The following is a 26,124-nucleotide window of genomic DNA, read 5'->3' on the forward strand; positions in this document are numbered from 1 at the left end:
CTCCAAAGCAATCACGCAAGGGAACAAAAGAAAAGGAAAATGACAGCGGGAGCTTTCACGCTTTCACAAAAAGTAGAGCAAGTCTGGACGCCTCTCTCTTCGATATCAGGCGAGGCCCGCGAGCGTGTGGTCGCCGTGCCAGAGGAGCTGCTGCACAGCAATTTAAAACCAAAGAAATAGGGACAGGACGCACAGCCACCGATCCAGGCTCACACATTAGCCCAAAAAACAAACAAATCCAACGCACACCAACCCCAAGGAAACCACCAAAGCTTGAACCCAGGCTCTTCGCTGGATCATATCATTCATGTTATTCCCCTTACCATTATTGCCCCACTTTTATTTATTTATTGATCTTTTTATAACCTCCTCATATATAAAAATATATATAGTACTTGTACACCGTTTTTTTTTTTTTGTGGCTATACTCTTTCCTCGAATTATACAGTTCTTTGTAGCGTTACAAAAGAGTTTCGTTCACGATTTTTTCCAAAAAAAAAAAAAAAAAAAAAAAAGGAAAGGAAAGGAAAGGATTCGGTTTTGAATCCGGAAACGGACGGTCAGGATCGAGCGACCGCCTGGGCGAGCTTCTCGATCTTCAGAGCGATCTCCGGTGGTAACTTCACCAGCGGTCGGCGCGGCTCTCTATGGCGGCGGAAATCGAAGCCGAGCGCGTCGGAGACGTCGTCGGAGCTCCAGCCTGAACGGCGGAGGGAGTCGGAGCAGCGGTCGGCCTTGAGGAGTAGAGCATCGAGCACCGCCTGGGTGTCGACCACCACGGCCTCGCCATCGTCGTCGAAGAAGTCGGAGGTGGCGGACACGTCGACCATCTCGCGGACGTCCGATTCGTCCCACCCGCCCTCCCGCAGAACCGAGCCGATCCGGTCCAGGTAGGTCTCGACCCAGTCCGGCAGCCTCGGCCGCGGCCGGATCTCGACGAACAGCTCCGGATCCGGCGGCGGCGGCGAGGAGGAGGAGGATGCCGTCTCGTAGGAGGAGATGGAGGTGGTGGAGGAGGAGTTGCGGCGGCGGCGGTCGGAGGCGGCCGCATCGCTCCAGAACTCGATCCAACGAGGGGTCTTGCCGACGATGGAGTCGAGGCTCCGGCGGGTGGACGGCAGGGATTCGTCGGAGGCGGACGGATGGAGGCGGAGGGAAGGAGAGGGGGAGCGGAAGGCGGACTCGCGGGGGAAGAAGTCGGAGAGGTCGAAGCCACAGCAGAAGAGGCGGGACTCGTCGACGAAGAAGACGGGGTTGCCGGCGAGGCAGGGGCGGCAGGGGATGTAGCAGCGGTCGAAGAGGGGAAGGAGGAGGGGGGCGCGGCGGAGGGCGGCGCGGGCGAGTCGGAGGGCGCGGTCGGGGTCAGCAGGGCGGGGACCCCAGGAGCGGGGCCAGAGGGCGGCGCGGGCGATCTGGAGGGAGACAGCGGCGAGAGGGAGGTCGAGGGAGGTGCGGAGCCGGGGAAGGGAGCGCCAGTCGGGGAATCCGGGGCCGGCGGGGAGGCCGAGGGCGAGGACAGCGCGGAGGTCGGGGGGGAAGGCGAAGCCGAACTGGGCCTCGAGGCGGGCGAACTCGGCGTCGGAGAGGCCCGGGTGGACGGGGACGGCGGAAGCCTTGAGGTGGGAGATAACGGCCTCGGCCAGAGGAGAGAAGGAGAAGAGGCCATTGCGGGCGGCGGATGTGGAGGGGGCGGTGGCGGCGCGGGAGGAGAGGCGGCGGAGGCCCGCAGCGTGGGCAGGGGTGAGGCCCGCCATCCTCCGGTCGACGTCGACCATGGCCGGCGATGGAACGGCTCGCTTAGGGTTCCGGCGACGGCGGAGTAGGGCGCTGCTAACTAAGTTATCGGAAATCGAGAGAGAAACGGGAAGAGAGATGTCGGGCGAAGGAGGGAGAGGGTGGTGGTGGGGATGGGGGTTTATATACAGGGGTGGAGGAGGACAGAGTACTGGAGGGGACCACCTGAGAGATCCTGCCTTTCTAGCTGGTAGTTGCTATGGTGAGCTTTTGTTAGATTTATCATAATACCCCTAGAGGCGTGAAAATGGGGCTCCCGTGTTGCACCGCCGGGTGGCATCGCTGGGTGCAATTAATCTTCGGTGCCTTTTGTTATTATTAAATGCAAAAGGTGCTAGTGCTTGTAGGTTATGTACGTTGGGCATTTGAACTTCGGATACAATTCAAAAAATACAAAAAATATTTTAACTTGAAATATGTTCTCAAACACAGATTTTCAAATGGATCCATTCTACATTTATTATATTTATTTTCGGTAGTGATAAATGATACAAAAAATTTGCAAATTAATGATCCCACTTCTATAGAAGGTAATGCAACGTGCAACTTTTATATCTGATTTTTTGTTGGGAATTTCTCTCTTTATTTTGTTGTATTTGGATATAGTTTCAAATGTTTATCTATTATTTGTTTTCTAATAATATTTCTATACATAATATTTTTATTTTGAGGAGTGCATCAGAATAATAAAAAGATATTTTTTAGTGAAAGAAATAATAAAAAGGTATTTAGGAGAAACATAATCTTTAGGTTAGACTAATTGAAAAAGAAAAAATGATACAAGAATTACTTAATCTTGCTCGACCATTATAAATCTGGCACACAAATGGATCATCACTCATTTAATTAACTCCAAATGAATCATAATGGTCCTTCGGGCAGCTGATGGATTTGTTTATTTGTGTAATTTATCAAATTTCAAGAGTTGAAGTATTTGGACTTACTCTAGTAATTGAAATAGTATTTTTCTGCTAGCATGCCATGCAGTAAAAGGGGATTGCTAATTCATGAAACTGGTGTGATATACAATGTATTTGGGGTATAAACAATAAATTGTAAATTCACTTTTGGTGTGTGATCAATAAGCTTTTCCTTTTCATGGTTTACATGTAAATATAAAACAATTTGACAATATGTAGTAATACTATTAGTTATCAATTATTACAAGCCACTAGATATTGGAGGAGCTTATAACCATTACAGAATTTTGTTTAAATGATGGCTACTAGTAAAACTCTTTATTTGCAACATGTTTGATGTTTTATAAGTTTAAACTTAAAGATACAAAATCCAATATAGGAAATATTAGTAATTCAAAAGAGTTCCTTAGCTCCTCTTGCTATGCTATTATTATTAAAATCCATCTATTTTTGGTACGAAACAAAATAAGTTTTCAAATGTTGCAATTGAAGGTACAATAGTTTATGGAACAGCAAAAGCTTTTGCCTCTTTTTTTGGGTTTACAGTTGCTTATATATAATGATTATGTAAATAACCAAGATGATCAGTTAAAAAAGAATACAGATCTTGATTCCATTTGTCACAGCATGCCATAGCCATTATTTCTCCCCAAGTTCTTTTAGTGCATTATTGGTTACCTTTCAGTATGTATGGGAGCTGTTGAAGATTTGTAAACCAATGATTAGCTTCCAAATATCATGAGTATTGGATGATGATCAATGCATAGAGACACTATGACATCGCATTTCAGTACATAACTATCATGGAATCTCCCTCCAACCATATACCCTATGCAGGAAGGACCTCAGTGCAATACATGCATTTGCCTTTTGATGGATAAGTTTGTGTTCCACAATGTACACTTATGTCATGCTAGGACAACATGATGAGTGTTTTGCTAGAACTACAAATAAAGGCAATTTGGTCTGTCTTTATAAAAGAGAAGAGAAAATAATCCTAGAACAAAGAGATAAAGCATATGGTCAAGAAATAATCCAGGGCTTCAATGTTGGTACTTATGCAAGACCATAATATATCATTTAAGAGATCACTTTAATGTAGTAGTTGCAATAACTTGGATCGATTTAATAATGTTTATACTTCATGATTAATTAATGGTACTATGCATGCATATATGCAATAGAAAAAGCAGTAATTGGTTGTAGTTATCACAATCTGGTGCCATTTAATTTGATAAAAGAATTTAGTATAGAACATTATCAAGAGAAAGATTAAGAAATTGTCCTTAATTGAAGCACATCCATTCATGCATCAAATAAATAAATAAACATTCATGCTATGTTTGGGTAGATATATAATCTTAGTGCAAGTACATAGATGTGTTTAAAACATGATGTAGCATTGAATATTGAAGTGTAAATAAGAAAAAAACAGTATGGATCCTCAAGATCTGAATAATATTAAAATATAAAAATCTAAAACATAATAGAAAGAAACTAATAATTTCTTCTATTGAAGTGCTCCAAATTTCATGTCATGATTTATTATTAATGATAAAAATATGAAATCGTACAAGACTCTATGTACGGTTTTGCTTATTCACAATATTCTTAACAGATGTAAACTTATTTAAAAGCAATCAAAACCTCCTTATTAGCTTAATTATTTTTTTTCAAATATCAAACAAAAAAGAAAATCTCATTTATTTGATACCAAAGATAAACTTTAAAAGTTTGAAATTTTTATTTAAATATAAAAATACATGAGTTGGATTAGAATCAGATCGATCAGATTTGAGTCATCAAAATTCTATAATAAAAGTTCTACATCAATGATCCAAACCATTTGATCTACTGCTTCAAACTGTTTGTACATAAAAATTCATATGATTTGGTGGTCCTAATCTATGCATCAAGTACTTAAAATTGAATAGTCTAAATAAAATTGAATTAAATATATTGTTTGGTCACTTGATGCATAAGTTAGGAATATTCCAATCATATAATTTTTTGTGTATAAGTAGTTTTGAGATAGTAGATTATATCCAACAGTTTGAATTATCGATATAAGATCTTTATTATCTAATTTTGATCTAATTAAATCTAAATTTAAATCTGATCAATTTTATTTAAATTTATTTTATAATATTATATATATATATATATATATATATATATATATATATATATATATATATATATATATATATATATATATATATATATATTTTTTTTGCAAGCATGCTGCACATTTACAAAGGGCTATTTCGATTTAGATGTGCATTTATTGACGCCTGACAATCCTCGAAGCGCATGCATCACCATGCATGACATGCAGCATGTATCGCACGTTGCAGTTATTTGGCCGACCTTTGGGTGGGGTGCAGATGTGGTTAGGAGCGGCGCCGTATCGACGCAGGAGAGGGATATGCGCAGTGAGGTGAGGTGACAGGGGAATAGGAGTGAGTCCCCATCAATCGCCGTCCAGTCACGATCGGACGATTTCAATCGGTGGGCCCTTTTGAACTCCGAGCCCAATTCCACGTTGGACGGTGGCAATGGCATGCATGCGTCTCGACGTTTTAGCCCGCAGGACGCACGTCTCAGTCTGTCCATCACTCACTCTCAACCGCAGTGGTTGCAGCCGGTGGTGGTGCACCTCCCTTTCTTCTGTGAGGTTTATTAAATGGCATCCCCACCCTGTGGAACGCATTTTTCACATCATCTTTAGCAAAAATATCTGAGGGTTTATGAGGTCTTTTAATTAGTGAAAGTTAAATAATAAATATTAACGCTTTGAATATATAGTATTCCAGAAACTCTACTTGATAATTGTTGAAAAAATCTTCTAATTAGTTAAATTTAAATATTAACTGACCAACAAATAATTCTCTTTAAATTTTAATTATCTTGATAATTGTTGGAAAACTTCATTGCTTGATAGCAGCGGATCTTTTACAAGGAAGACAATTAAATGATCGAGCTAGTCATAAGCAATTCATGATCAGCTTGAAAATTTACTTGTTTGATTAGAAAAATTTAGATCTAGAGTTGGTTTACTAGATACTAGATCTCTAACTAGACTACGATGGAAATAGAAATAATTAGTTTATAGTGTATTATTCTTTGAAGTACTATCTGATACAAATTAATTTTCTATGCTGTAGTAGATTAATATCAGTTATATATAGGAGAATGTGCATAGGCTATATATAGAGATAAAATGCAGAATTTCTTTTTTCAAAGTAAGCAATATGAAAGCCTTGGGGGACGACGTTTTCATATAAGAGATGTGAGGTTCAATCTTGAGTGGTTGGAAATAATTATCATATCATCAAGAAAGAGAAAATATGGAAGCCTTGCTGGATTTTTTTTTCTCCAAAAAAAAAAAAAAGGTATTGTGAGATCTTTGTATCAAATATGCTGTTTGAGAGCGGGTTAAGTTCAGCTTGAAAATAAATAAGATGGTCCGAATTTGGCTCAATTAGAAAATAAACCAAGCTTGAACTAGGCCTGGCTCACTCGAGCACAGCTTATTTACATCCCCAATTAATCATAGGTTTCATATATACAGGTCAAAGAAAGTAGACATGGCATTTGATTAACTCTATATATCTTTCCTTAATCTCAGCATGAAATGCATTATATGTGGGACTGGGAGAGAGTTACAATGTGATTTTGTCCCCCTTGCTAAGAACCAACCTCCTACCAGGCTGTAGGAAATTCATAGAAATGGGGTTGTAAGGTTTCACCGGAAAAAGAATTGAGAAGTACCAAAACTCGCTCCTTTTCACCAGCTATGAGCCCCACCCCTTGTCTTTCCCCACTTCCTTCTTTTTATATGTGCAAGTTCGCAGGCTAATATCACTTTAGCTCAGTCTTATCCTTTCATACCCAAGTCCCTACCAGCGGTATCAGGGCTAAATATAAAAGAAGCCCCTCATTGCCCAAGCCCCACCATGTGTCAGTGAGGAGTGTAATGTTAGATGTTGTCAAAAGTGGGAGTATTAATTATTAATATAATCTCCCATAAGGGAACATATAGATCAGCCCTTGGATACACCCTTTTGATGCTTCTAGGCTGCATGGTTTTATGTTCCTGCCATTTTCTTGTCCTTGCTGCAGCAATGTACTGATGCATTTAAATGTTTCCAAACTACTAAAACAATTAGAGCTATTGGACCACCAATGTTATTTCAAACTCCAAGAACAAGCATTTAGAGGTGGTCCTCACCAATAACCTTCCTCACCTGATAGTGGACCATGAGAAACAACTTGAAGGACAGAATTACCAGGCCCTCAGTATAGCCATAACACATGTTAATATTGCCATCATCTTCATCCATAAACTTATAAAGACATAGCCATCAAATTAAAAGGAGACTATTGGTTGATGCTCCTCTGCAATCCAGAACTAGAAGCAACTAAAATTATTCTATTTCTTTAGCAGCACTTGCCACAAAAGCTCACATTGTCTTCTAAGGGAGCATGTGTTGGATGGTGTCTACTAGCCGTTGCGAGATAATGATTATATATATATGGTTTGGTACGTCCGAAATCTTGTTTAATACTTGAGTTAAATTTCTTTATTTGTGCACCAAGTGTGAAGCAGTTGACGAGAGCTAGTAGTAAACACTGATTCCTTCAGCAGCACCGCTCTGCTCGTGCTTTTGAATTCATACGGGGCATGTGGCATCGAACTCAGTCTCCATGCACGTGCCATCACGTGATGGTGGCTTCTGAAGTGATATCAGGTCATCCTCATGTACTTGTTCAGGATAAACAATATTTTTTAATGTAACAAGATAAATAATATCGTCATTAGCCAATGACTAACGAGTTTTTTTCCCCTTAAAGTAAGGTAGAATCTATGGGCTTTTGGAAGAAATAAGGGAATCGTAAGTTTGAATGCCTGTTCAAAAGACTATGCTGACAGTTTTGTTACACCACTTTAGCATCTAATCAAGAAAGGAATCATAATGGAAAGATAAACTATATCCCAACATGTGATGGTGCATCATACCCATCATAGCCGTTTGTTTCTGTAGATCTTATTCATCAAGTGCTCATCTCGATGCACAATTATTGGAATGGGTAGTTATAATTGATGCAGTGCACCACCACGCCTAGTACTGTGGTGTAAGATATAATTTCTTGGAATGAAGATATTTTTTTGCCTCTCCTTTAAATGTGTTACTAAGTGAATGGTCTTTGATATAGAAACAGGCATCATTCTCAAAATCTTATCTACATATGGAAATGTTGAAAGACAATAGAAATAATACTATTTTCTATGAATCTCCAAAGAAGCATCGAGGGAGGGATCGGAAGAAATATTGTCAATATTTATGTTATTTGCTATGATTATGCACATAATGGTTTACTTAATATAGTTGAATGGATTCTACATCAATTCAAACTCTATGAGAGTATGTTAGTAAAAGCTAAGAATCTTTTAATGGCAGAATTATAGAATACAAGAACATTTCAACGAATTCATATATTTTATTTTTGTGATATGTATATTTTTAGTTTCTGTTTGTTTTAAAATTTTTTTTTTTCAAATAAGTGGTAGAGCCATAGAAGTACAAATTAGGAATAGACTACATATTATTTGTAACTGTTGATATGCAGGCATGTATTTGCATAAGTACACAAATATATACTATATAACACTAACTTCTATAATGCGTATGTGCATGAGATGTATTTGACTACTTGCATTTCACTTTTTTCTTCTAGATGTCTTCGACCTACATCAAATTATCTTGTGCTCTCTTCATGTGTTTCACTTTCTTTGTATGATTGTTAACTATTAGGTCAAAAATTCAAACCCTTTTTTCTAACAATCATTTTTTAAATATTTTTTATTTTATTAAAAATAATATATTGCATGTACGCTATTTTAGTATATGCATAATGAAAGAATCAAAATTGAGCAATAATATTGTGATATCATAAGATGAGGGTGAGCTTTGGCACAATGGTAAAATTGCTCCACTTGGATGTCACAGTTGGAAATATAGAAATAGCATATTTGCACATAGAGGTGGAGAAGTTGCGGAAGGTAAGGCTAAGCATATCTGACTCTCCTTAGATTCTGTAGTGGCGAGAGTATGGTGCAATAGGCTACCTTTAATTTAATATCATAAGATATTATAGAAGTTCATTAAAAAACTTGATACCTACCATCATTAATTTACCGTATAGTTCACGAGATCCCTTAACAGTACCAAAAAAAAGAAGAAATTGAAAAAAAACCAATGAAATTTCATCTTAAACTCTCAGGATTAAGTGAGGCTCCATGATCCTCTGGTTCATGAATCTTTTCTTTAAAAAGGAAAAGAAATGCATTTGATGAGAACACCATTGCCAAATCCTAGGATTAAGTGAGGCTCCATGACCCTGTTATTTTTCAGAGAAAAGGAAAGGAGACTTGCCCTTAATTTAGTTATCAAATCCTAGGTTTTTTGGGATGCACTATCCACAAATCTAATCTAGAACCTCTGGTTGCTAGAAGAGGAGTGTGGTCACTAGGGAAAGCCATGTTTTCTATGCTCCATGATCCTTTACTTGGTGAGTCCTTCCTGCATCTAGTTTGCGGATACAGCATGGCTTGAGCTTGTACTCTTAGAAACAAAGGCTTAAATAGATTAAGGTTCCCATATATAAAGTTGTCCTAGGTGTTCACCCTATATATCTCAACATATAGTTCAAGCGAGTGAAGTCAGTTGCTACATGAGGTGGGCATACTGCAGAGCTTGAATGACCTTGACCTTCACAAAGATAAAGGAGAGTGGGATCTCACATCCACCAACTTCATTGCAACTATTTCTAGTCAAACTCGGTATTCAATTCCAGTAGACGAATGCATGGTTGGTTAATTGTGCTTTACCTTTTGTTGCTTTTGTGTGGAAATGACGACAATAAAACCAAGATGTCATAACCTTTTTGAAAAATAAAAGAAGGCAACCAGTAGCATGCTAAGCAACTCTGTGTAGCTCTCCCACTTGTTCTCCACTTTAGATGACAATAATGGAGTTCCAGTTAAAACTGTGTTCTGATGGATAGTAAAAGTTAATCAATAAACATACTTGCAAGCTTAAAATTATAAAATTGTCAACATACTATAAATTATGATCAAGTCCTTATCCCACAAAAACCAATTCACTGGTGAGGGTTCATTTAAGCTATGCTAAACCTGCATTCCTTTCCCCTCCTCGATCGAAACATCCATATAATAGGATTCTTATTCGATCGGATAAGTTAAATATCCTTTGATCATTATGCAAAAGTATCATTTTTGTCTGTTTATTAAGAAGAAAATTTAAAATTCATGGTTAATATTGATTAAGAACCTCCATTTAAACATGGATGGTCATGACTTGGCGGCTTTTAGAGAAGCTTTGGAAGTCAATATTGTATTCTCTAAGGTACATTGGAGACAAGCAACTCACCCTTATATGTATGTACCCTTTTAGTTGACTGGATGTTTAATAAAGATCCAAACTTTGAATATGGTATGAGAAAGGCTGAAGTAATTATCACTTAGTTGAGGTCCATCCTTACTCTTTTAACAGCCTTCTCAGTGAAAGCAAATTTTCTACTTGTTATCTTCAAGCATTGTTCCCCTTTTCAGACAATCTTCCACATCTTTTAGGCTGGCATATTGTATGACTTCAAGAGAAAATGGGATTTTGTGATCATCTAAAGAAATCTTTTGAATGCATGCATTCACCATGATTTTCAATTCAAGTATCATCGAATCATATTTTGGATTTTTTCCCTTTAACCTATGAGAGTTTATTCTCTCTCTTTCACCAAAAAGTTTCCAACATTTTAGTTTTCCTTTTAGAAGCATATCATTATATAAACTTCCTTGATCGAAACAATCTTGCTTTATGAAATGTCTGAAGAACAATATTAAAGCCTACTTGGACTAAGGAGGTTCTTATCTGATCTGCAAATCTTTTCTGTTTATTTCCATGCTTACACATATAATTATTTTCCCTAGATAGAAATGAAAAAGAACTCACCCATGATCAGTGATAATTTCTTAAAGAATTCATGGATAAAAATCTGCACAGAAAAGAAAATTTAATATCATTTCCTTATTTTCTTGTAATAGGGGGAGTGAAAAGTATCAATGCACTTCAGGTGGTCAGACCAGTCTCTAGATCATGGTCCTTAAATCAAAGGTAAAACTCACCATAGCAATCAAGACTGAGAGACTTAATATATTATTATAATAGCTCACTCTTTTATATTTTAGTACTTATTGCACCAAATGAACCATGAATATATGCAGTCTAAAACTCACCATATATAGCAATCAAGACTGAGAGACTTAATATATTATCATAATAGCTCACTCATTTATTTTTTAGCACTTATTGCACCAAATGAACCATGAATATATGCAGTCCTGCCACCCCATGTGCACTTGCTAGATTCATGAAACCTTCCCAAAAAGGAGCTCCATCTCACTTGCTTCTAAAATTTTTTAAGTGTAAACTTTATAGAAAGAGGGTTGTTAATAATGGATTACAGGATATAAAGGCTATACAGCCTACAGGTGGGGTGGATTAATAGGGGCATCATTAGCACTCTATTATATGCTAACATAGATTAGTAAACAAGTAAAAGGGGTTTGGATATAGATTGCTTTAGAGGAGTACAAAGTGTGTTCACATCGAGGCATAGAAGTGGGAAGGGAGATATTTCGCTATCAAACAAACAAAACAACCTGATAGAACAAAAAAGAAGATGCCAACTTACTTTTAGGTAGTTAGAGATTAATTAAAGGGAAGCTGCACCCGTGCGTTACTGTAATCAGATACCTTCCCCGAGGCATGCAGAAGAGCTTGATATGTAGAGGAGAATAAATAAATTAAGCTAATCTTTATTGTTTGGGGAGGCATTGCAGTGGGTCCTCTAAAGCCCAAGCATCACGGTAAAGGCCCATGAAATCAGCATTAAAACTTCTCTCACAATTGATCGAGCCATTTGTAAGAAGCTCATGTTTGGCTTCATATTTGGTTGGATGAAAGAGCTCATTTTATCGATAGATTAGACCAATTGTGAATCTAGATGGGCTTGAAAGTTCCCTAGCTTGCTCGAAATTTGCGTCATGACACCTAGCTCCCACTCTATGAGATTTGTCTATGCTCGAGTGTTGGATGAAGATCTAACCTCAGATAGTTAGCCTCCCACTATAGTGTTGTAAATCAATATGGTTATGATCATGAGTGGGTTACAGTATAGGACATTTTAACATGCAGACCTTGTTGGAACAGGGCTTTGATGTAATTTAAAAGGCTAAACAAAATTAACTAATCTTTATTATAAAAAAATTATAAACGACTCACAGAATATCAAGACATAAAAAATGATCAAATTTGGAAGCATACGAGGCACTGTCCTAAAATCTATTCCCACCCTTCATATAAGAATATTCGAAAAAATCATCTCAAGATACGATCGGAATCCTCCGTCTGCGAGAAAGAGATTGATGAAGACTCTTTCAGTACCCAAAAAGAAAAAAATTTGAAAAAAATATCAGAAGGAAGAGAGGGAGAAACTTGGATGGGATAACTAAAATTAGGTCTCAAGACAGTCTTTTTATAACCATCTAATATGACTGTTTGTAACCATTGGGACTTTTATTGATCTATTAAAATCTTAATAAGGAGTCCAATGGTTATACAATAAAAATGATATTAAATGTTGGTAATTAGGAATCCAACAGTTAGATATTAAAATTATGATAAAAAGATTAAAATATTTAAATGATAAAATTTAAAAATTAGATTAAAATACTTGAAGGATAATTTTAGAAAAAAATTAAGTTTTTCTCCAACAGACCTCTCATGGATTTGTGTGTAAAGGTTAAGGGCCTGTTGACTGTCTCTTTAATTTGCGGCCCCTCTCCTATTCACCGCTACCACGTGTGATGCATGGTTGAGAGGGACTAGAGTTAAAAAACACCTGATCATGTGAATCGGGTGTTGAAAGAACAGTCCAGAGGGGTTTATTGTTAGAATCCGGTCCACTAGGAGACCGGTCAATAAGCTCCCACATAGTATATTCCATGAACAACATTTCAGACTCCAATTATCATAAAGAGAAAGACAATGTTATCTTTCACACATGCTTGCATAAATGCGTATGTAGTTTTATGTATAACATTTACTTTGCCAATGTGAATTCGCCCGTGTGCTGAAGAATTGGTTTCACGCCTGAAGAAAAATGACACGTGGACATGAAAGCCATGCATGTGTTCCTGAGAAAATAATATAGTTTTTTTTTGGTAGAAAAAGTAATAATAATATAGATTTGAAAAGGAAATTTTGTTCATGCATCCCAAGATGGCACAATCGGGTATTTGTGCAACAACCCAGATTTAAAAAAAAAAAAAATAAATAAAAAAACAGAGGAGGAAGACTCCTAGCCGGAGTCTTCTTCCTTCCCGTCTCCGGCAAAATCGGATCGATAGAGTCCGATTAGGGGTAGGAAATCTCCTCTATAAAATCTCTTTTCCCCTTCCTTTAGGTTTTTATCACGGGATTTTGAGAGATCGAGGGATTTTTTTTCAAAAGGATCCGCGGGTTCTTAGATGGAAAAGAAAAAGATTGCCGGAGTTCTTCTCGGCTGCCGGAGCTCGAGGTAAGCCCCTCCCCTTCTTCCTCTCCCTCTTCCCTTTCTCCTCTGGCCCAAAGCCTCGCCGCCGGCCACCGTCTTCGCCGGAAAATCCATAAACAAAAAAAAAATTTCCTGTTTTCCGATCTCTTTTTGATTCTCGCCGGCCGAACCTTGCCACCGGCCGTCCACTGCCCACCGCCGCCTCCATCTGTTGTCGAATCTCCGGCCAAACTGCCGGAGCCCGAGCCACCGCGGGGGGGGACCTCACGGTCCTCCCCTGTTTCAGCCAAGGGAGGCCGCGGGAAAAGAAAAGAAGAAGAAAGAAGAAGAAGAAGAAAAGAAAAGAAAAAGGAAAAAGAAAAAGGAAAAAGAAAAAGAAAAGAAAAAGGAAAAAGAAAAGAAAAAAAAAAGGAAAAAAAAAGAGAAAGAGAAAAATAAAAATAAAAATAAAATAAAATAAAATAAAAAGAAGAAGAAGGAGAGAATTTTTCTCTCTCTCCTTTCTCTCTCCTTTTCTCTCTTTTTTCTCTCTCCTCTCTCTATCTTCTCTCTCTATATTTTCTCTCTCTAGACTTTTCTCTCTCTTTACGGATTTTGTCTCTCTAGAATCTTTTCTTCCTCTCTGATTGCATCATGAACCCTAGAATAAACTTGAAGATGAAAATAAGATGATTCGAGATTGCTCCGAAATTTGTGCGATAGATCTGATCCCAGCTGATCCTATTCGAAATTTGTAACACTTGATTCATATTGAGTCACCCTGATAGGACCTCTGATGATCTCGATCATGAGTGCCTCATCGGAAGGATACGAAAGTTTCTCTCTCCACTTTCTCTCTCTACTTTCTCTCTCTAAAATTTTCTCTCTCTTCATGAATTTTCTCTCTCTAAAAGTCTTATGGATCAGTGGAGGATCCAGATACTTAGATAAATCCTAATTTTGATTAATCCTAAGAGAGATCCTCGATTTGTGTATTAGGATCAATTATCGGTAATTTTCTCCATATATGTGATTTTTATATTGATCAGGGTTATGAAGAGATGATTGTCTGCATATGATATCGAGTGGAATATTTTGTTAAAGAAATTCATAAATCAAAGAAGAACATCGATTTCTGTGTTTGGATCAGTCACCAGTAAAGGTAAGAATCCCTGTACATGATCACTATTATATATGCTATTTTACTATTGGTCTTGCATCGTTGGTTTTGCATTATCGGATTTGAGATCGATGAATTTATTATATCTGAGATACTGTTATTTGATTTTGAGCATGAGTATGTTATGTCAATATATATGTATTAGAGATTTATAGCATGATTATATGGATATGACATATCTGAGTTGATCATAATGCAAGTCGGAATTGATTTGATGAAATCAATACATAATGATTAAATGAAAAGAAAGAGATATATGGTATGGACTAGCCTTATCATGTGGAACAGCCGGCCAGGAGCTTATGCCTAGGATAGCCCGCCAGGAGCTTATGCCTGGGACAGCCCCCACTGGCTTACAGGTGGATCAGCCGGCCAGGAGCTCATGCCTGGGACAGCCCGCCAGGAGCTTATGCCTGGGACAGCCTCTCACGGGCTTTGGTACGTGGGACAGCCGGCCAGGAGCTCATCCTGGGACAGTCTTGAAAGACTTTTAAAATGGATTCGATCCGGATGATGACTGAGGTATAGACTTGGATAGTCCAGAGCCAGAAGGAAACTGTTAAAAATCATGTGATTGTGAAAGAAGAAATGAAAGATAAGACATGAAATAATTGTGGAACAAAAGTGTTTTACCTGTTAACATATGATGATGCATCTATTTTGACAAGACAGAAAATTTATGAATGTTTGCATTATTCTGGACATTGAACATGAGATTTTATATTTTATTGCTTATCCTTATTTTCAGACTATATTACTATATCAGTGTGATATGGGAATTCTTACTGGGCTGTAAAGCTCACACCCCTTCATCTTTCTTTTTCTTCTCAGAGTTACAGGATGACTTAGATTGGCTATGGCTTGGATTTACGGGTGAGGAGAAGGATAAATAGAGTGTCATAGTATCTGATCAGAAAATTGAAAAAAAAAATTAAATTGTAATTATGCAAGATTTTATGAATTATTATTGAAATTAAATATTATGGTTGATGAGATTGTAATGATTTAATTTGGCCTTGCATATTCTTTAGGGCTTGCTCTAAGGAGTGTGCGGCCATCACGTATCCGACCCGGATGTTGGGTTCGGGTCGTGACAATTTGTATGCAGATCTTTCAAGTTGGGCCACAAAATGACACTAAGAACTCATTTAGGGGGAGCCGTTGGGCTCAGTTAAAAGTATACGAATTGAAATCACCTAAGTTTGTAACATTCATTCGATGCTAGCTAATCTTTCCCAAGGAGGCAATTATGCTCATATAAAAGGAGGTTGTGTTTAGTATAGGCTTGGTCTAAAGATTTAATAACAGACGGCAGTATTTAGGCTGGTTCTGCAACCTAAGAACTGAAATCAGAACAGTTTAAAACCAAGTTTGTGGTTCCACATAATAGTAACATCCCTTCTGCGAACCGGTTGTAAAGTCTTGCCTTTTTCTTTTTCTTTATTTTTTTAGTACGTTTGATTTCAGGAGCAGTGTCAGGGCTCAAGCTTCGCGCAGGGGGTAAGTCTGAAGAATTGTGAATTGTTTCTGTCCAATGCAATATCAACCACATGTCCTGAAAGCAATAGACTCTGGACTGCGCAGGTACGAGGCAGCCTCAGATGGGCATGCCCAAACTTATTTAATAAAAATATAAATTATAAAATCTTTTTGAGATTCCTCTTTATTACACTTACGTCCAATAATTTTTAAAACCAATATTTATATCTAGTTAGTTTAATGAAATTAGTGAAACCATTTATCTCACATAAAATGCCAAAATTGCTCCCAAAACGGGGAGGAGAATGCACATATTTTTGTGATCTTAGATGGTTGTATGTCCACTTAAGATTACTTTGATTATGTTTGTAATTTTTTCCTCTCGAGGTATTCAGACATTCTTTAAGATTAATGATTCTATTAAATTATGGATTAAAATATTAGATAAAAATAAATTTTAAAAGATAAATATAATTTTTTTAAATTATTAGATGTAAATATAATTTAACTTTAATCTTTATTTTTTTTATAAAAAGGTAAACCAAGTAAATCAACCATACGTCAACATGTCAGTCCTCGAGATGCATTATAACCAGGATGGAGGAGTGGATAGAATCAACGTCCTCAATAACATATGGATCTGTGCATGAGTGCAGCACGCAGTTAAAACCATGTTGGATGATCGTAAAGTCCCGCAAATCTGGCATCCATATAGGAGTTCTTTCACCTCACTAATCTTGACGGGATAAAGCTTTTTCACCTCGGTAATCTTGATGGGATAAAGCTTAGTGCTGTTGCATAATATATTTATAAACAACAGAAAAATGCCAAATATTGATCGTTCTGACGGTTGTATGAGGTCACTATCATATTACAAGTATCGTAGGTCATTGGCCGATTCACAATTTAAAAAAACGTTCCCTGGAACTTGTACAACCATGTTGGTGTACGACTGTAAGAATACAACATGAAAGCCGCAGTCATGTCAGACAATTTTGGAAATATAGACCGGCCTCTAATATCTATGAATCCATATCTATGAAGATTAAATCTGCTGTCTTATTTCAAAGATAACTGTAATATTTTTCTCATCCAAGATACCAAATCCTATACTGATGATATGATATGGTTCAAGATTGTATGGCAAACACTACTGTCACCCCTCTCTTCAACATAGCTGCTCATCTTCATCATTGATATACTTTATTCCCATAAAGTGTATTACAAGAACTACCACCAACCATACGTTCTCTAACGTGTTGATGACCATTAATCTAAAGAAACCAGCAAACCACATAATCGGCGTCACCTGTTAAAAGCTCTTGGACAGTGTCAGCACTCCATATGGTTGCAAAGACGAGACTCAGGCCTTCCAATAACGAATCTCCATTTTGTAGATAAATAAAAAAATTACAAGGTTGCTGCTGAATAAGAAGCAGAAAAGAGTGCTACCTTAATTAAGACAATTCAGGATATGACCTGTAATTATAGACACATACACACATAAGGGCACACTTGTCCCGCGAGTCACTTCAATCAGTATGCCTGCGTCTCCGAAAATGTCTGAGAATGAAACCATCTGCATACAGGGGGTAGTTCTTCCTTATAAGACCTTTTATGCACTTCCAATATGAGAAGTCAACCATCTCACCATCCTTTCGTACTATGAACAGACAACGGGAGTTTTCAAATTCTGGATGAAATCCTATCTGCCAAATGAAAAGTAACAATAGAATTAAGTATTAAATCCAAGCCAGAAGGTTACATCAACAGACACATGCAATGAAGAAAAAAAGTTGTTTATATGAGAATCAGATAAGTAAAAAATTACTAGTCATTTATTTATTTTCTTTCTTGCTTATTCTCCTCTTCACTTGTCTATCTTCCTTGCCTCCACTGCCTTTAATTCAATCTTCCTGTACCTCTCGTTCCATTCCCTCCTTCAACTGTCTTTCTTAAATTTTCTTAGATTCTATTGCTTTTTTTTCCCAATGAAGCAAGTTCTTCAACCTAGTTTCATACCAATACTTGCATCCTTCATCCTTTTAATACTTCAAGTTTTGGAAACTCTTCATAAAACAAAGAGTAAAATATATCGTATTTTTCAGATTGATGGACTGTGGCTCTAACTTGTGTGATCGTGATTCTTTGTGGATGCAGTTTCCATGCATATTGTACACATTACAGTGCAGCAAAAGACAGACTTATAAAAGGTTGTAAAATTGTCAAATTGGAAAGAAAACCACTGGTCCACTAGTGCTGTTAATCATCCATTGATCTTTTGAATGTTGTCATATCGGCAAGATCCATGTAGCAACTACTGGAAAATGCAATTATGCACTATTGAGCCGAACATTAAGTTTTGAATTTCTATTTGCTATTTAACCATTTGGCAAAATGAAAAAGTATCATTTCTACCAAGTCATTAATTATTTAGACATAGATTAATCTGAAAATTGGAGAAGAGATGGTTCAAAAAGCTTTCTAATTGAAACTAAGCACAACCATATAAGAAATGCATTGCAATATTTTATGAAATTTCTCGAACTTAACCCTTGAGATTTCCTTTCTGTTTGTCTATTTCTTTTCTGGTAGGTGGGATTTCTGTATCAATATTTGTATTACAGATGTACTCTCTGTAAGCCACCTTATTACATTTTTCGATTTAAACTTTGGCAGAAAATGGTTTCTATAAAGGTTAAACCATCAAAGATGAATGTATGTTTAGAAATTCACTAAAGGTGTTAATTCTCAGATAAGACAAATAAATAGAATCAGAACTGAAATTATGAAAAGAACAGAAAAGAAAAGTAAGAAAGGAAGAATGAAGAACAGCAACATGAGAAGTGGAAGGAACAAAAGAGAGCAAAACAGAGAGAAGAATATGACAACTGACTTGTGAGAAAGGGAAGGGATTGCACCCTTTTGCACATGTTTATCTTTACATGAGTTTGCATAACCTCTATCAATAAATCATCTGTGTCCATTTTGTTTCACATATTTAATGCCTCTCATAGTGATATTCAAGAAAAAAAAAGTATCTTTATGTTCGATTCAGTTCTCACTAATATTAGTTAAAGATAAGTTTGCATTTTCTAATATTTCATTCCTTATTGCTATATTTATATGAAGACATGACATCTTAGGGCAATCAGATACTGCTGCTCCTATCCTGTAACTAGATTCTTGTCTCCTATCAGCAGTGAAGGTGCAGGGTCACAAGATTTTCTTTGTGAAACCCATATGTTACATAAACAGAGGAACGGTAAAACAAATGCTTCACTTTATATTGTGTGACCAGATTCAAGATTAATTCTGCCATCACAACACAAACATGATAAAAAAATGCATCACTCTCAGCTTTCAGATACATCTATTCCTCCATAAAATGGTGAACAGCTAACGTCAACAGACAATGGCAGAGGGTCAGGAGCCAACACAAAACATACTGAACAATATACATGCATAAGAAGAAAAGCTAGCCTTCCAAAGAAGTATGGACAAGATGCAAAGTGAATTTTCCACAAAATACCCTTCTTATGAAGCTCCATAAGCTAACAGACTAAATGATGTCAAGCTGTGGTTCAAGACTCCAACAATGATTTATTGAAAAATACATAAATATCTGTTTATGACCTGTAACTTCTTATAGATTTAGCATAGGGCAAGATAAAATGAACACGATAAACAAATGCATGGACTCAGATGTCAGTGTATGGAGAATAAAACTATCAAACTCCAGATTGTATCAGGTAAAGAAAAATTAATAACAAAAGCATTTTAAAGAAGACATACTGTGATAAAATCAATTCCACATCCTATCTTCTTTTCAAACTGTGGATGATATGGAAGCACCCTTTCCAGAATTGTTTTTTCATGTTCTGGACTTAGTCTGTCACCGTTTTCATACCTGTAAAAAGGAATTGCAAGAACATTTCGTAACACAAAATTAAGATTAAAAGCAATACAATGTACACTTGATAATTGACGATCTGCAGTATACAATTAAAAACTCAATATGTAAATGCAATGCAATGGTAACTATTGACTAAAATGCAACTAAAGATGAAGGGAATCCAAATCATTATTGGTTATGTTAAACCATTATATAAATTTTTCATAATTGTTGAACGGGAAAGATCTCCAGTAGAAACAAAGTTATAGATTAAAGACTTCACATATAGATCATCAGAACAATACCAAAGACATAGTACATTGTCAGACATTACAATACCAATAATTATCTACTAAAAATTCTTATTGAGTGTTCCACTAATAGTTTGCATCTCTGATAAAAGGATATATAGGACATTAGTATGTTCAAAAGAGATTCTTGAAAAAAAAAAAAAAAAAAAGAGAACTAGAGTTACTAATTTTATCACATCACTATTAATATCAGCCCCTCCCCAAACAATTCAAGTGACTATTTGGTTGGTAATGAAAAGAGGTGTGAAAGAATAACAGGACATCATTTCCCAGTTGTTTTCAATTAGGTGATATTCGAAGAGGTGCACAACATGTAAAAAGATCTGGCTAGATAAAGGTAAAATGCAATGCAATATGCAACACATGCATGTCTTTTAGTTATCCAAAATGAAAAGTTTCAAAATCCTACACAATCTAGACCACTTTTTCTTAATACATAAGATATATAGACCACTCACCTTGCAAATCTAACCCAGAACTAAAGTGCTTGACTGTAGCATAACTTATCCTGCATACATAACCCGCCAATAAGTTATTGCCAATAGTGCGAGGCTGCATACAAACCATGCTTAAGTGCGTCAAAGTGTACCATCTAGCATTGGTGCTTATGTCTTTGATATGCACAATAAATACTGATATATAGTAATATAAGCTTGGGACAGAATGTAACTGTGGATCTACATTCAGTCAAAAGCTAGCCCCGTATTTTCTTTATTTGCCCTTTCTTTATAAAATTCAATTAGATTATTTCTTCTTGCTCTAAACTCATTAACTATAGAAAATGAGGAAATGTTACATCAGAGACACAATGGCCAAGGTCTTCTAGGTGCTCTAAGATACATCCCACAGGCTTAGGAGCTATTGCCCCTAGATTCTCAGATGGAAATGATGTCCATCAGTGATAACAAATACATGTCTTTCTATGTCTATTCCATTGTGTGCGTTTTACTCAGGAATGTCTACTACTTATTTTGCATGTGGTTCATGTTCCTATATGATGACCATAGTCAAATTCAGCATTCTACATGTGTGGGTGTATGTGTGTATATATGTGTGTGTGTGTACATATATCTATTTAATTGTTTCAGATCCATATGACCTGTAGATGCTCAATGAATATAAGTATCCTTATCCCCACTATGAATACGTACTTCAGACTAGCCTTATGCATCATGCTGGTGTCGGCCTATGTTCACAACAATGTAATAGAGCATATGAAACACATAAGATGGTATTAAGAATGTCGTGATATGTACATGCGCTTTCCACTGAGCATAATCATAATTTCAGTGTTTGGGAATTGTTTGGCAAGAAAAAGGATTCCAAATATGGAGAAAATCTGGCAAATTCGTCAAATGTTCAGAAATAGTTTGGATAACTTATACTAGGAAAAAACAACACAAAGCTAAGAGAAATGTAAGCATCCTAAAATATTTGTATGATTATTCACTTAAAATAGGTGTAGGAAAAGCAAGAATAACATGGTTGCTAAAAAAATCACCAGCAGCAAGCCAGCAACACTATATGGTATCAATTGTAACACATAAATATTTCTTAAATCTCATAGATAATGCATGAACAAATCGTTAAATCCATGTATGATTCAAAAGCAATTGAGTAGTTCTGGATTTATTTGTTTAAGGAGAATAATACAGGAAACCATTTGGCTAAGAGAAAAGAATAACTTGAGGTTTTTTCAATAATATGAAGAATATTGTCACTATGCCATGGCACACGACATGTTATTAGTGCATAAATATAGTTGTATATCCTCCTAATTTTTGACTCTGATAAAGGCAGTTGATTACATTGCCTTTTAAGACATTACATGAAATTATAACTGCAGCAGTTAAACAATCATCACCATGAATATTTATGAAAATATATAATGTCAATTTTCTATAGCACAGTTTGAAAGAATAGCTGAACTTGTTCAAAACATGTTTATCACCAGTATAAAACAATCAAAATTTGTCTAATCTATATATAAAAGAAAAATAGAGTAACGTAATTTATCTTAGAATTCGAATAATGAATCTTATGGTAAACTTGCATATCTTTCATGACAATGAATGCCAAACATCAATACAATACATGTACCATGCTGGCAGCTAGCTTACACAAATGCAATATATGATACTTAAATCCCTTAATCTCACCACATACTGGTTAATTGTTAATATAAAATTATAAAATTAGCACCAAAGTAAATTTCTTTCCAAAATCAAGAAAGTAAAATTTCAGGTTTTTTTTTATATGTTCATTGGAAGATTTCAACAAGCTGGAAAACTCCATACCTGGATAGGGACAAATGTATTTTAGTTGGCTTTTCAACAATATGCTTACATTTTCTGCATCACCACCTCTAGGTGAATTTAATACTTTTCAACCCTTCTCACTCCTATAACATCTCTTACTCATATATAATGGAAAGTCCTAAGAGACTGTCCATTGAGCAGACATTAAACCGATTCACCCGATCACATGTGACACATAAAACACATATAATAGAAAGTCCTAAGGAAGAGTCCCAAGGAAACCAGGTTTCAAAGAGTCCAAAGAAACGAGCAAAGAAAAAAAAAAAAGGTCTCTAAAAAGTCCAAAGAGACAAAAAAGTACTGGATAGAGTCCAAACTCCAAAGAAATAAACACAATACTAGATTTCAAGGATTTGTTTCAAAAAATAAATAACAATAAGATACATTAGTCTAACACATTATTTTTTCTTCCCATCTCACACGTATTAATCTATTTGTGAATCTCAACACTCCATGCTTTCACTGATCTTTTTCTCTAAAGAAATCCAAATTTGAAGACTAGATGGATTTATCATAGCCATCCATGCTTATCACCTTCTTTCACATGCATAGCATGTGTTAGATAATAGTGCCTAAAAGCCAACTTCAATCAATGTTACCATAAATTGTTGCTGAAACTTGTTGGAGGTCTGGAGTATATGTTAGTTGATCAAACAGTTAACTGTGACCCTTGCATTGTCTATAAGCATCACCAGTAACATTGTCAGATACTAGTGATTGCTCACTAGGAAGCCAGCACCCATTGCTTGATTCCAATTAGGATGTAACAGATTGGTTGAGCCGAACTATCCATAAATACTAGAGTCTGGTAACTACGGGCTTGGAATCTTCCATTACTTAATAGTGCAACCAGCTAGGCCTTTACAATAATGCTCTCTCTTCTTGAGACCAATCCCCCACAAACATTTTGTGAAGGTGAATCCTATGTATCACCAAAGTTCTAGCAAGTGGTAATGAATCTTTTGGCTATTGATTTCTTCTTTTTATTGGTCTATGACCATCGATTTTGGTCCAATATGAACCTGTGAGCCCCTTTAGTATCCATTTCCATTTGCAACTATTCTCATGCCCTTCTTTAATTTGCATTTTATATTAGTATCAAGGTTTGTAGTGCTGGAGCATACTGTAACATATTGATACTAAACCAATACTCGGTAGAGGGGGCGGACCAAGTCTTGATATGCCGAATCAAACCTCATACTCATTATACTCATTATAACAACATTGTACCAACATGCTATTGGTACAGGTTTTGATACCGAGATTACAAACCTTGATTAGTATCATAAAATTACTTCATGACCTACCCAAGGTATCCTACTGCCCACACTATGATTGCTTACCGTTCTACCACTACTTTCAATTTTATCATCCCTCATCAGCTTCTTGATTGTGACCAAAAAAGAACCTAATAATTAATACCATAAAGTTTGGTAAAAGTAATGCAACTCCACTCATGGTTGACCAAATCATGCTATATCTAATGCATAATGTCTAGAGAATTAAGCATTAAGTTGGCTAACAATTTTATTCTTATCTAATATCCTTAATCGTCTTTGATTCTAGCATCATTATAGGTTTCATCTTTTAATACATTTCAAATTCTGAGACTTTTATTTTACTTCTAAGGATTAAAATTATGTGATTAGAGCCCTGAATATGTTTAATAAAATAATGCTGCCTTATAGTACTTATGATCAATTTGATGCTCAATATTATATAGTTTTATAAATGAACTTACTGATTAATTCTGTAACTTTTACAAAAAGTAATGCACACTCCTCTAATGGGTGATCAAATTATGTTGTTTCTAATGATCAGTTCTTAAAATACCTTTTCCTTCCAGATGAATTTCTAGTGAAGTTAGCACCAAAGATAAACTATTGCATATCTCACCCATATTGGCCAAAGGAAAATTATGTTCCAACACACCAGCACGTCACACACATCAACATCATAAGGTATGCAACTAAGAAAGAAGATTAAGCATTGGCATACCAAACTAAAACCTTAATATTTCTCAATCAACCAACTTCACTTCTTTGAATAGTGTATGTACATTCTTTGAACAAATAAAAATAGATTTACGGGATCAATCAAAGCCTACAATCACAAAAATCCTAAATATTTTGTTGATCACAGGTTAGCACGTGCTTTGAATTGTTTCAAGTAGTTTAGACACACTAAACAAGAGAATACACAAAGCTATGACTTGGAACCAAAAGTACACTGGCACACACCACTATTTCATGTCCATAACTTGCAAATAAATGTAATGGTAAGGACTGGTACTAATCCTTGTTCAGAAAACTAACATTCAACTCTACAAATGAACAGACTGTCAATAGAGCTAAATTTAGACAGTGATATGAAAAACAAGAGAGTAACCTTAGGAACTACATACAAGTCCAATGTGCTTTCCATCATAAGCATAAACCTACTATTGCAACATTTGCAATTAGGCAGCAGGGAATTGAACGACAAATCCATATGAAAGATCTATGATACATCAATTTTTATCCAATTCAAAGATCAGAAAATGTAAATCTTTTGAGCTTTTAGTTAGTACGTGAGTCAGAAAAATATACAAGATTTCATCCATTAAAGCCTAACCTATTCCTTTTACAAATTAAAATGACCAATCACACAAAATATGCTCAAAATCACCCAACCAATTACTAAACTTCACATCAGAATGGAGAAAGGCCATCTAAGTAGCTTAATTGAAGAGAGCTTACTTTCCAGAGTGGAGGATCATCCGGACAAAACTGACAAGGGGCACAGTGTCCTGCAGGATCACATCCTCCCAGTCCACCAATTCCTCATCCTTCGTCCTCTTGCTTCTGATCTTCTCCTCTTCCCCCGGGTTTCCGTCCACGGCGTCCACGTCGGAACTGATCGCAGAATCTCCGTCTTCCGGCGAAGGAGGCGATGGCCTCCTCAGGAGGGCCGGATCCTGGGGGCCGTGGCTCCTGACCCGGATTCCATCCGTCCCCGTGGCTCTGAGAGCTAACAACCTCGGGAGGAATGGGGTTGGGAGAGAGATGAAAGGGAGAATTAGAGAGGAGGGGCGAAAAGGGACGGAGTTGCGGTAGAGTGGAGGAGGGAAGGAGGTAGAGATGGAGGCCATGGATGAAGGCTAGAGAGGAATTTAGAAATCTTTTCTTCGCGATTTCCTTCTTCTTCTTCTTCTCCTCCTTCTATCCAATTCAAATCATTATTATTACGTTAAATCCGTGTCCGCATCTCCTCCGCTCTGCTTCTGAAGCTGGGGTTTTGGCTGGGGAGAGAGGGTTAACGCTTGCGGCTCCAGCACCAAACGGATATAGATGGATTCGATATGAGGTAAGGGGAACGATATTCCTACACCTATTTTTCTTATAATACGTCCCATATTTTTACACCTGAGCCACGCCTGGTTAGCTCTATCACATGTGAACTTAGAAATATGATCCCTATTCCTCTCTCAAGACATTTATTTACTTATTTATTTATTTTTTTTATGCAAATGAGTTAGGAGCTCTACGGCAAGAATTGAGTTTGTGGAAGATTGTTGAGGTAAAAATTTTTTAGAAGCTTTGACCAGATTGCTTGGAGAATGGATACT

General features: G+C 36.7%; 2 protein-coding genes across 2 annotated transcripts; both read right to left on the reverse strand.

The window, feature by feature from the left end:
* Positions 1–493: 493 nt before the first annotated feature.
* On the reverse strand, positions 494–1,957 carry LOC105058238 (uncharacterized). The gene has a single exon (XM_010941117.4). The coding sequence runs from the start codon at positions 1,773–1,775 to the stop codon at positions 561–563; it is 1,215 nt and encodes a 404-aa protein (XP_010939419.1). The 5' UTR covers positions 1,776–1,957; the 3' UTR covers positions 494–560.
* Positions 1,958–17,363: 15,406 nt separating this feature from the next.
* Positions 17,364–25,836, reverse strand: LOC105058239 (protein DCL homolog, chloroplastic). Its single transcript, XM_010941118.4, has 3 exons — positions 25,256–25,836; positions 19,789–19,903; positions 17,364–17,702 (listed from the first exon to the last, which is right to left on the reverse strand). The coding sequence occupies exons 1-3, from the start codon at positions 25,645–25,647 to the stop codon at positions 17,526–17,528; spliced, it is 684 nt and encodes a 227-aa protein (XP_010939420.1). The 5' UTR covers positions 25,648–25,836; the 3' UTR covers positions 17,364–17,525.
* Positions 25,837–26,124: the final 288 nt, after the last annotated feature.

The sequence above is a fragment of the Elaeis guineensis genome, chromosome 15 (assembly GCF_000442705.2).
Source record: "Elaeis guineensis isolate ETL-2024a chromosome 15, EG11, whole genome shotgun sequence".
NCBI lineage: Eukaryota > Viridiplantae > Streptophyta > Magnoliopsida > Arecales > Arecaceae > Elaeis > Elaeis guineensis.

Excerpts from the sequence above, each read along its gene's own strand:
- LOC105058239 (XM_010941118.4), bottom strand. The coding sequence starts at position 25,647 with ATGGCCTCCATCTCTACCTCCTTCCCTCCTCCACTCTACCGCAACTCC. Across the intron at positions 19,904-25,255 it reads ATGATCCTCCACTCTGGAAA|GTATGAAAACGGTGACAGAC; the intron begins GTAAGCTCTCTT and ends TCCTTTTTACAG. Across the intron at positions 17,703-19,788 it reads GTGGAATTGATTTTATCACA|ATAGGATTTCATCCAGAATT; the intron begins GTATGTCTTCTT and ends TTCATTTGGCAG.
- LOC105058238 (XM_010941117.4), bottom strand. The coding sequence starts at position 1,775 with ATGGTCGACGTCGACCGGAGGATGGCGGGCCTCACCCCTGCCCACGCT.